The following is a 12,276-nucleotide window of genomic DNA, read 5'->3' on the forward strand; positions in this document are numbered from 1 at the left end:
ATATATTTTTAAAATATATACCAAGACTCAATGGCACTAGATTTAGCTTTCACAGTATCACATCAGAGATTCTTGGTGAGCAATACAAGAGAATAAAAGTCAGAAGAAGACTAGATAAAAAAAAAAAAAAAGAAACTGAGAAAGATAGAAGTATCTTTCTGGGCATGAAAAAAAAGCTACTTAATACAAAAATATTTGGTGGATTTTGAAAGTAAGCTTTTGTTCCCTCCATTAGACTCTGCAGCTACTGTGGATTATGGCGAACTCCCCACCAAAGTGAGAGGGCCCCACACCCCCTGGTTTGCCCTTACAACCCCTGACCGTGAATTAATGATTTCTCCGTAGCCGCACAGACATCATTTTTGTGTATATTTTTTCTCCCTTTGACTAAATTCCAACAAAAGTTAGCAGGAGTTTGTAGCACCGTTAAGAGTGTAGAGACACTTGAAAGGGAAAATGTTGCAATTTGTAAAATCAAAGCAATGAAAATTTTCAGAAATTAAAGGCTGTAGCTGTAATCCTTGGAGACTGTCCTCTATGAAGGCACACAACTTCTCTTCAAAGAGTAATCTTGGCCTTTATAGGAAACCAAAGGAAGGTAGTTCATTTAAATCGGCTCCTCAAAATGCCATCTGATTATCCAAATCCATTCATTTGCTTTTCAAGTAAGTACAAAATGTACTCCCTTACCTGTTTTTGAAAATCAACTGCCTTTCCCAGCCCCTGCCTGCCTATCACAGTGGTTCCCGATCTCTTTCTTAGAGCCACCCACAATGAGACATAAATGAGGCATTTCCACCCACAAGGGATCTGAAATAGCATAGGAGTTTTCCTAGATGGATGCAACGTGTGTATCAGCAACTCCAACACAAAATAGCCCTTTGACCTTCCAGCCACACAACTGGGTGTCTCGCCCTTCTGGTCTCCCCTCGTCCCTCCCTGCCAAGCCCAGCTGACAGTGCCCTGGCCTGGAATGCCTTTCCCACCGTCTCTGTCTGGCAAACTCTGGCCACCGTCCCTCTGTCCAGGATCCCCCCTTCTCGAAGCTTCCCTACAAGCTCCCTCCTCTCTGCTTTCCCTCCTGCTCCATTCCTTTTCATCACCTGGGCTGTCATTAGGTATCTACACCCGAAAGACAGGGAGCTGGCTGACTCAGCCTGGTTCAGGACCCCACCCATGGTGGGGGCTCAGTCAGTGATGTTCGGTTGAATCGCTGCACCAGCATCCCAGAGCCATGCTTCCAGAGCAGCCCAGCCCAGGCCTTTCTGTGCCTTTCCAGTTCTGTGCCTCCTGTCAGTTTGCAGTATGTTCCCAAGTTAGGGACCGCAGCTTGAGAAGGGCTCCCACACAGCATTGCCTTCTCTGTTCGTCTCATTTGTGAATGTTAACCCGTTCCTCTCACCCACCGCACTCTCCCACCTTACTACCTCAACTCCATGTAATCCCTGGTTTTCTGCCCTGCTTTGTCCCATCATTGTGTGTCCCCAGCGCTTTTTAGGACTGCCACTGGCCTTGCCTGCCCGTGTGCGGTGTCTTCCTGAATCCTGCCCCCACGCTGCCTCTCCTCACTTCCCCGCAGCCTTGAGTGTCTGGTGTGACTGCTCTCTTTCTTGAGCCCACTGGTATTTCCGCTTCCGGGGCTTCACTCCCCTACAGACAGGAAGTATCTGAGGGAGTCTTACAGCTGGGGCTCTTCTTCCTGTGCAGGTTAAAGAGCCACTTCCCAGTCATGGAGAGAACTAGAAGGAAAATCCAGGGAGTGGGGGCACCTGGGTGGCTCAGTCGTTAAGCATCTGCCTTCGGCTCAGGTCATGGTCCCAGCGTCCTGGGATCGAGCCCTGCATCGGGCTCCCTGCTCAGTGGGGAGGCCTGTTTCACCCTCTCCCACTCCCCCTGCTTGTGTTCCCTCTTTTGCTGTGTCTCTGTCAAATAAATAAAATCTTCAAAAAAAAAAAAAAAGAAAGAAAGAAAATCCAGGGAGTCTCCTGGACCCTGCCAAAAGGACAGCTCCCTCCTTGCTTTTTTCAAGCCTTACAAAAGATAATTCAAATCTCCACTAAATATCATGTTTCAGGTCCTCAAAATTTTTCAAGCTAGCTTGTCCTGATATAAACCCGAAATCTTAGCAAATCTAAGATCTGGGCTCCTGTCCTACCCACAGTGGAACGAGCAGCTCAGTAACACTCAGGCAGTCATTATGTCCTCCTCATTCTTGAAGGTTCTTATTAAATCTGGGCTGTGGCTTCTCTTGTCTGGACATAATAAATACTCCTCCTTTACCCTTTTTCAAAGAGAAGCTCCTTCAAAATCCTTGTGTGGTCCCCCAACCACCAGCATCGTGTAGGAACTTGTTAGAAATGCAAATTCTTGCACCCCATCCCAGATGCATCAGACCCCCGGGAAAGGGTGGGGGGTATGATCTGTGTTTTAACAGCCAGGTGATTCTGATAAACGCTAAATCTGGAGACCCACTGACTTCGTTTCTCTTCGAGCTATTATAAGGTACACAGGAGGTACTCAGAAAAGTGCAGGGACAGAGAGTCACGATGTCCTCCTGCATGCTCTTGCTCCTGCTAGAACTCTTGCGGTCATATTCACGTTCTCATCGCACCACCTGGGGGTTCAGTCTGTGGTTCATTATATGGCTCCCTGACATACTTGTAAAAGGCCAGACCTCCTCCATTTTGCCTTGGCATAATTGGAGAGTTTTTCCTTCCCCAAATTAATCTCTCTATATTTAATTCCATTTGAATTCTACTGTTTATATGCATTCATTTTTCCAACTTGTCTAGGACATTCTGCATTTTATCCCACTTTCCAAGACACTGTCACCTCCACTTATTTTTGTAGCAATTGTGGATTCAATTGGAAGATGCTTTATTCCAGAAACTAAAACATTATTAAAGATATACTGTGTTACACATGGAAGCTCTACAAGGAGCCAGGGCATGGAAAATCAAGAACGTCTGTAAAGCCTGCTTGTACTTGAATTTACTTTTGTTGAATATATTAAACAGCCAGCAATTGCAGCCAACACAAACAAACCAACAAAGCCAGCCTTTCACACGCCACAGGAAGGGAGAAGCTTTTCAGACCTCGAATCCTGTCCTTCCCTGTTTGTCATTTCCTGGAAGAGATGGACATTCCTCCCTCCTTCCCTGGGTAATGCAAAGCCCCAGGTTAACATGAACTGCCCCTTCCCTCTCCTGTTTTGTTGGCTCTGTGCTCTCAGCCTGTATGAGTCTGCTTGGGGCTGACAGAGTGCCATAAATAGGGTGAAGTTTATCGTCTCACAGTTCTGGAAGCTAGAAGTCCAAGATCACTGTGTCGGGCAGGGGTGTCTTCCCCTGATGCCCCTCTCCTGGGTTTGCAGGTGGTCACCCCCTTCCTGTGTCCACATATGGTCTCCTGCCTCTACCAGTCTGTGTCCTAACCTCTTTTTTGAAAGACACCAGTCATACTGGATGAAGCCCCACCCTAAGGACCTCGTTTTAACTTCATTACCTCTTTGAAGACCCAATCTCCAATTATAGTCCCATTCTGAGATACTGGAGGTTAGGACTTTATCATATGAATTTGGGGTGGGACACATTTCAGCCCATAACACAGCCTATTTACATCTGACTTACAGCTCAATAAAAGGCAAGAAAGTGATTCCTCGAACTTAGATGGAAACAAATTCCAGATCCTTTAGGCAGTGCAGTGGGGGTATAGTGAATAAATAGAAAATATGATCATATAAACAGGATACTGAGAAAAGTAAATTTGGGGTACAACAAATAACTGGGACTCATTACATTAAGCAAAGGACAATCTATAAGCAATTCCATCCAAGATGTGTCCCAGACGACACCAAAATCATAGTGCTCTGGCCATCTCTGACTACCATGTTTTCCTAAAAAATATGACATTTTTAAATTCAGGACCTATAGAAAATAATCCTAAACTAGAAAAATACTTAAATTGTCATATTTAGCGAAACAGATGAGATATGTTCAAAATGATAGACCATGATCTACACTTGTGCTGATCAACTCTAGCGTGTAGCTCACCGTGACCAATTTGAACACATCTCATGTGTCCCCACACCATCCAGCTAGAGCTTCCTGCCGTCCTCCTGACTCATACCTGTCTCCAGGGGTAGACAGGAGTGGGGCAGTGGTGTGCCTGCTGGAAGGAGCGCTGGCTCCTGTGTCAGACTTTCCTGGACTCAAAACTCAGTTATATCAGCTGTGTGACCCCAGGTAAGCCATCTTAAGTCTGTTTCCTCTTCTGTAAGGACAACACCAATACCTAACCAAAAGGGCTAATACTAAGATTTAAAAGTCTACGTAAAGACATGTGGGAAGCATCTCATCAATGGTATCCATACAGTTGGCCTCTCAAGATCAAGCCAACCAATGTAATAAAACATCTGCCTTCTTAGAAGCTTCTAAGTCTCTTCTCTCCAGGAAGGAAAAGGAAAGAAGGCTTTCCTTCAGGCTTCTCCTTATTCCCTAATAACCTGCACACTCTTTTGGTGAACTATGCCACTTTTTATGGCCAGTTATGTATGAGGCATTTACACACCTATTTCTTTTGCCAGTAATTACACAGTATAAGTAATACAGGATTTTCAGATTTAAGTCGGGGTCTGAAAAACAACAGAATTAAATCTAATTCTAATGTTGCTTATTTAAAGTCTTTGAAATTTCTATATTGAAATCCAAAGTTGTTTCATGAAGTAGCTTAAATCTCTGCTTTCCCTTTCTTTATTTGATACATATATATTTTTTAAAATTTTATTATGTTAATCACCACACATTACATCATTAGTTTTTGATGTACTGTTCCATGATTCATTGTTTGCATATAACACCCAGTGCTCCATGCAGTACATGCCCTCCTTAATACCCATCACCAGGCTAAACCATCCCCCCACCCCCCTCCTCTCTAGAACCTCCAGTTTGTTTCTCAGAGTCCACAGTCTCTCACGGTTCATCTCCCCCTCCGATTCCCCCCCTTCATTTTTCCGATGTTACATATATTTTTAAGCATATTTCTCATGAAACTAAGAACATCACAGATAAGGCTATTTTTTTGTCATTTACCTGAAAGAATTACAGTGCTAGGGATGGGAAGTAAGAGAAGTGTTACTCTAACATCCTCTTTTTCTGAGGGAAGAAGTGATAAAAGAGGGTCAGTCTCTGGGCTCGTTTTGATATGTACAAAAGGCTATTCCATCTGGACTTACATGTGATTCTAGAATTAACAGATACATGTCTATACATTCTCTACATTAGAATGAGACATATGGGCTCCGGTGAGGAAGCTACTGCTTATATAATCTCGATTCTTGACAAGTAAGAACTTTTCAGAATTTTTCTTGGTTATTCCATATTGTCTGGTTAAACTCTGGAGGGAAAGCAGAACCCCAATGTCCTAAAAAAATGCTTATTTACTTTGGAAGAAATGTATCTTTCTCAGACACTTAAGTATCTTAGAGTCATCTCATTCTCTGACTGTGTGGACACAGGACAAGCTCTTAAAAGAACTATTTTATTTTCCTCTTGAATTTCTTCTCCTGCATAGCTTAAGGCATAAGGCCTAGTTTGCTTTTTTGTGTCCTTAGTGAGACTGCAGCCCATTAATTTGTTTCTCTACTGAGTTGTATCTGAGGAAGAAAAATTTTAATTGATTATTGTCTTACCCAGTTCCTTGATGGTACTTTACCACACCCAGGGCCAATAAAATATTGATGGAATGGTAAAACGGAAGGCTATCTCATGATTCAGTGACTCAAAACTGTGAAAAGCTTTTGTCAAGTAACAATATTTAGAAGGACAACTCAATAAGTTAGAAGGGGTAGACTGACATGCAAATATCCATCACCTTTTATTAAGCAAATTAAAAATAGATTTAATCTTTAATATGTGTCCCTACAGAATAAAATTTACTGGATTCAATTGTTGATTATGTGCTCGGCAGATCGGCTAATTACTTTGGGGCAGATGTTTGATGCATATTAATTTGGGTTCCATGTCAATTATCACTATCTTTTATTCACAATATAACCTCCACTTAGCACAGTTCAGTAACAATAAGGATGTTCACTTGAAAGGTAACTTCAAGCAATTCTGAAGGGGGACAAAATGGCATCCCGGAAGGAGCCCTGAGCTATGAATGAGAGTCCGGATTCTAATGTTCTCCGAACCACGTGATCTTGGGCCAGTCATTTATGCCTCATAATCATGCTAGGTGTATATCTGCCGCATAGGGATGTCATATGAACCCGGGGGAGCAAAAGCATTACCACAAGGGACGAGAAGGAGAAAGAGCTCCTTATGCATTTCCAAAGTAGCATTTTACTAATAGTTGTTTGCAGGTAAAATGTTAATTGATGGTTAAAAACACGTTAGGGAATTTAAAGGACCGACAAATCCCAAGCATTGGTAAGGACAGAGAGCAACTGGAATTTTCATACATTTCTTGTGGGAATACGAAATGCTACAACCACATTGGAAATCGGTCTGGTAGTTTCTTAAAAAAGTTCAACATGCATTTATAGTAGGATGAAGGAATTCCACAATTCCACTCCCAGGTGTTTATAGAAGAGAAATGAAAACACGGGTATACACAAGCACTTGTAAATGAGTGTTTACTGCTCTATTCATAATGGCCCCAGACTGGAAATAACCCAAACGTCCATCAACAGATGAATGGATAAACAACCTACGGCATAGATATCTATATGAATATAGAGATATATGCTACAAATATATACTATATATACTACTCAGCAATAAAAAGGGATGATACTGCTGACACATGCAACAAAATGAATCTTAAAAACAGTATCCCAGCAAAAAAAAAAAAAAAAAAAAAACAGATAAAAGGAGAGTACATACTGTACGATTCCATTTTTAGAATCATGCCAAATGAGTCCATTGTGGCAGAAAGTCCATTGTGGCTGTCTGGGGCTGGGCCTTGGGGGTAAATTGATTGCGAAGGGAATGAGGGAACTTTACAGAATGATGGGAAGGAAGGTCCTATGTCTTGATTATGAAGCTGGTTTCACAGATGTGTCTATTTGACAAAACTCATCAAACTGCATGCTTGAAATGGGTGTATTTTATTATGTATAAATGATCTCTCAATAAAGTTGAATGAAAAAATGAACAGACACACACACACACACACACACAGGGAAGGCAGTGACAAATGTGAAGTTGACATGTCCCAGGTTGACCGTCAGATCCTGAGCAAGTGATCAGAGGTCAGGTCAGGCCATGGACTTTGGTGGGAGAGCCAACCAAAGTTCAGGGCCAGACCTGATTCTCCCCCTGGGCTGACTTCCTTTTATAGAAACCCTACTATACCTTTGTGAGTGTGACAATGGCCACGAAAGCAGTTTGTAAACCAAGGAGGGCTATCTCCAGCCACAAAGGGTGCGATGGCTAAGGCTGATCGTGCACCTGTCCAGGGTCTTGAGCTGCCCCCTTTGTGTCAGCTTCCGGGGCGGGGCGGGCAAGCACAGATGGAGAAGGATCCCTCCTGGGCCTCCAAGGGGACCTAGTACTTGTAATCACTTCCCTTTCTTCCAACCTTCCTCTCCTGTGCTGGGCTGCCCTCACCACCCAGAACAACAGGCCTTTGAGAACCTCTAAAGGAGCCATGAATAAATGGACATAAAGACAACCTTTCTCGAGGCGCACTGAATTTTGAAAATTAGGTTAATTCTTGCTTCTGGCGTGGTGATTAAGAGCTCGAGCCTCCAGGTCAGACTACACGTGTCCAGACACCAGCTCCCCTACACCTACCGGATGAACCCACAAAACCCTTTAACTTCTCAGAGCTTCCACTTCTTTGTCTGCAAAAGAGAGGTTAAAATAGTACCCACTTCACAGGCCGATATAAGAAATGAGCGAGGGCATCAAAGTCCTTAACACAGGGTGGCACGGAGTAAGAGAGCAACAACTGAAAGCTACAAATACTACTGGATATTTTTGTCCTGGCTGCCCCAACTTCTCTCTCCGTTTCCTATAGGACATCAGAGAACGTTCTTCCCCACTTTACAGTAATCCAGCCAGACTCTTTGATTTGGGGGGGGGGGAAGGGAGGAGGGGAGAGCAGAAAGTTCCAAACTCAATTCACACTCAGCCTAAATGGGAACTTTCCTAAAAATACCAGTTACAGAAGCCAAATTGGTCGGGCACAGCCATACCCGTGAGCTTGAGTTGCACACTCCGAGGTGATGGCAAGCACTGTATTTTATCTGTACCTCTTGGAGCTGCCTGCCACGTGTGCTGTAATTGTGTGAACAGGCAGAAAAGAGTCCAGCCACATGCTGAGGTCGAGAAAGGTAGAAAATTGGGTGCTCCCGCAAGCCAAGTAGGGAATTAATAATATATTTAGGATTACTAATAAAATGCCTGTCAAGCAAGCTGCAACATATTATATACTAAAAAAAAAAAAAAAAATCCTGCCCGTTGTGTATAGAGTTTGCATTGTTCCTGAGCAATATAATGTTCTTGGAAATACAATGCTTCAACCCCAGATGAAACTTCTATCCCCTGGCATTTCCACCCTCCGATTTCTCACTCATGTGTGTATTTTTTACATCCCCTTTCCATGTAGCTCCACCAAGCCTCGCAGACGTCAGTGGGTCAAGCAGCCTCCCAAAGCAGCCTTCTGCACCTGGCTCACAGCCAAGCATCCATGTCTCAAAGCCCCATCCGGCAGGCTTCCTCTTCTTCCTCCTCATCCTCCTCTTCTTCAGCTTTGAGCGTGGGCCAGTTAGTCAGCAGTAAGTATCCTTTCTGGCTCCGTTAAATCATGGTGGCCTTCTTGTTGCCTATCTGCAATGCCTTCCCTCCCCTCTCTCTCTCCCCTCCCTTTCTCTCTCCCCACCATCCCTCCGTCCTTCTTTCTCTCGTTCTTTCAACATCAAAGAGGAATTTCCCGGCCTTTCTACGCCAATACTGGAATAAGGTCTCTGCCCAGGGCCAGATGGTTCCTTAGGGAAACAGGCCCCCAAAGCATGCCCCCTTGATGGGTGCACGCAGGGCGGGTCTCTATCTCAAGCGCTTTCTGCCATGCTGAGTCAGTCCTGCCGCTTTCAGGAGGGAGAAGCTGATCAGCTTGCAGGCCACGAGCCACAGAGCTCAGAACTGAAATCGCCAACAACAGGTACTCAGCCAGCAGGTCAAGCTGCTTTTCCGTGTGTTTGAAGTCCCCTGCCTTCTATTTGTAGGTGTCAGAGGAAATAAAAGAGAGCGTGCCCATGGGCGGGTGGGTGTGTGTGCACATTGAGCCGCCTCCAGGGGCACGTGGGGAAAGCGGCACAGGCTGGAACAGGATGGGAAATCTCTGAACCACCATTCATAAACTAAAATAAGCCTGCAGGTCTGCTTCCCTGAGTGGGCCACATATATATGTAATGTTTAGAAATGGTATGTGGCCCCACGTAAAGACAGCGTGTGTATCACATGCAAATCAGAACATGTGGAGATGAATGGGACAATGGTCTGATTTCAGGTTAGTCGTTCACCTTTGGTGCAATTTTTACCCGTAAATAAAATCACAGAATGCGCACTTCGATTATAATTCTCCAGGAACCGAAAATCCAGTAATTACAGGTTTAAAGGGCTAAAGCACTGCATAGATATCTGTGCCATAAAATAAAGACACATCTGAGTATCTGTGTTTGATCAAGTGTCATGAATAACTTGTTATAACAGGAACAGCAGGAATCCTCACGTATCATCTGTAATGAGAAGCAAAATGGAGGGTTGCCATGCCCTCCCCATGCAAGCAACCCCCCAAAAAAGAATATATATGTGTGTCCATACCTACATATAAGTTCAATTATATGGATAATTCAGGCAAGAAGGATTTGGAATGGAGAAGAGAATGGGGACTTCTGGGAAGATACGAAAATGCCCAAGTACCTCAACTAGCCTGGAGGCCCCTTAACCCCAAAGATGTGTCAACACCAGAGTTTCAGGGCACATATTGGAAGTTTGCCATCAACCAGTTATTATAGGTTGTTTGGATATACAACCCCCGTCATTTGGGCTAGAAACTCTAGTTTTACTAGAATAAAATCATAAATAAAGTTAATTTAATTATAGCCATATTTTCCCCAAGAAAAACACTCCTCATCGGGGTATTAGGAAAGATTTCAACATCATTCCACTTCGATATTCTGCATAAGTTTCCACAAAATACTCTAGTTATAAATAGCAGCACGGTCATAAATTTAGGATAGGCTTTAAGCTTTGGTCCTTTAAGAAAAGGAACTGAGATCAAATATCTTATAGAGAAGAAATAAGGTAAATACCAAATAAAGTACAAATCATCCCACAAATACAGTATTTTACACAATGTAAACACTCAGTTCATGTTGGAGATGAATGAGTGGCTGAACACACAGACAGACGGATGGATGATACCGGGTTCTCTCTAGTCATTTGTCTCAAACTGGTCAGGAAAGGAGTAGCCTTTTTCAGAAATCCATCACAGAGCTACTTAATGGGACAGATGGAATTTCAACTGCACGGTTGCCAATGGGGCATCTAAGTTCTGGGTGTATAATGAGTGAACCATATTACATATCCTGATATGAAATATAAAGAATGGGGACAGAGACTTCTTTACCATATGCACTTGAGGCAGGAAACTCCAAACTCATATGCAGAGCCTGAATGAGGAGCCTTCTCCGGCAAATATAGGGGAGGCTCAAGCAGTCCCCCTGGGGGTCAGACTTTATACAAACCCACTCCTGGGCTTAACATTGCTACTGATTTTGAGCATGTTGTTTAATTGATTTCCTTCTGTCTCAAAACCCAACTACACAATGAATGATACACAGAGCATTTCTCTGATGCTGATTCTCCCAACCAATCTCTGTTTAAAACTTGATTTGTAAAGAAGGATTTTCAGAGCACTTTCAATATCGTGCTCATTTTAATACAGTGAGGTCATAGAAATCCTCATTTGCAGATCTTGAAACTGACATCGGATAGATCCTGAAAGTACTACCCATTTTGGCCATCTTCTGTCAGAGGGACCACATCCCGTCTTGGTTGAGAGGCTGTGACACTCTGTGTGACAAAGCTAATGGGTGGCAGGACCAGGATGATAACCCAATGGGTCATACACACACTACACAGCACAGCAGCCTTCAAAAATCGGATGTTTACACCTGAATTTTATCCAGTGACATTTGAATGACAGTATATGTCAAATCACCTAAATATTCCTCAAATAATTCTTTAAGAGCCTGGACCCATGCCTTACAATTAAAGCACAGAGTTTTCCCTGAGGTAATATAAAGAGAAAAATTAGACAGTGTGCATATTTTGAAATTATATTCAAGCATGAAATATCCATTTAAAATTATTTTTGTCTGAGATGAAACTTCACCAAATCTGCAGATAGGATAATATGGGGAGACCAAACCCCTACCTCAGATGTAGTTGTGATACAGATGAAATTACAGGGGAATAAGAGGGTGGTTTTGTCAGAGGCTGTCAACTTAAAAATAAAAACACAGTGCCATGTATATGCCAAGCACAGGAATAGAAATTAAGAAAGCAAAAATAAGCAAGATGGGTTCCCTGCCCTGGGGGAGGTCATGAACTGGTAACAAAGAAACAGTTACAATAAAGAGAAATGAACACTATGATCAACACGTGAACAGGGACTATGGCAATACAGTTGCCTGGGTGGCTCAGTCGGTTAAGCGACTGCCTTCGGCTCAGGTCATGATCCTGGAGTCCCCGGATCGAGTCCCACATCGGGCTCCTTGCTCAGCGGGGAGTCTGCTTCTCCCTCTGACCCTCTTCCCTCTCGTGCTCTCTATTTCTCATTCTCTCTCTCTCAAATAAATAAATAAAATCTAAAAAAAAATACAGTTGATAGTTAACTTGGTTTTAGAGGTTGAGACAGAACAGAAAGACTTGCTAGAATAAATAATTCTTGAATTGCGTTGGATGGTTAATTAACAAATCCCTCCAAGAAACCAAGGCCAGGTCAAACTGGACTAGAACCTGTGGTCAAGACCTTGGTCAATGAACCCTCCCTCATCCATGGTCAAATATTGTCACCACAGTGCTGTGCAACTTGCCACTGTTCCAGAGAAAATGGAACCAGAAGTCACCCCCAAATCTTCCCCACTCCAGGCAAAAGAACATAGAGTTAATGCCTTAACAATGATAATGGGATCTTCATGTGCAGAGAACACCATATCTGAGCTCAGTGTTACCAAATAAGCACACTCCTTACTCCCAAGAA

General features: G+C 43.3%; 1 protein-coding gene across 2 annotated transcripts in view; it reads left to right on the forward strand.

The window, feature by feature from the left end:
• POU6F2 (POU class 6 homeobox 2) overlaps positions 1 to 12,276 on the forward strand; it is a 485,531-nt gene that overhangs the window by 463,629 nt on the left and 9,626 nt on the right. For both annotated transcript variants that reach the window (XM_073886904.1, XM_025853180.2), the window contains exon 8: positions 8,617 to 8,785. In XM_073886904.1, the coding sequence (XP_073743005.1) occupies positions 8,617 to 8,785 (169 nt within the window). The remainder of the gene's footprint in view (positions 1 to 8,616; positions 8,786 to 12,276) is intronic.

This window comes from Callorhinus ursinus, unplaced genomic scaffold (genome assembly GCF_003265705.2).
Source record: "Callorhinus ursinus isolate GAN/ISIS: 27379988/994484 unplaced genomic scaffold, GSC_fseal_2.0 scaffold73, whole genome shotgun sequence".
NCBI classification, from domain to species: Eukaryota; Metazoa; Chordata; class Mammalia; order Carnivora; family Otariidae; genus Callorhinus; species Callorhinus ursinus.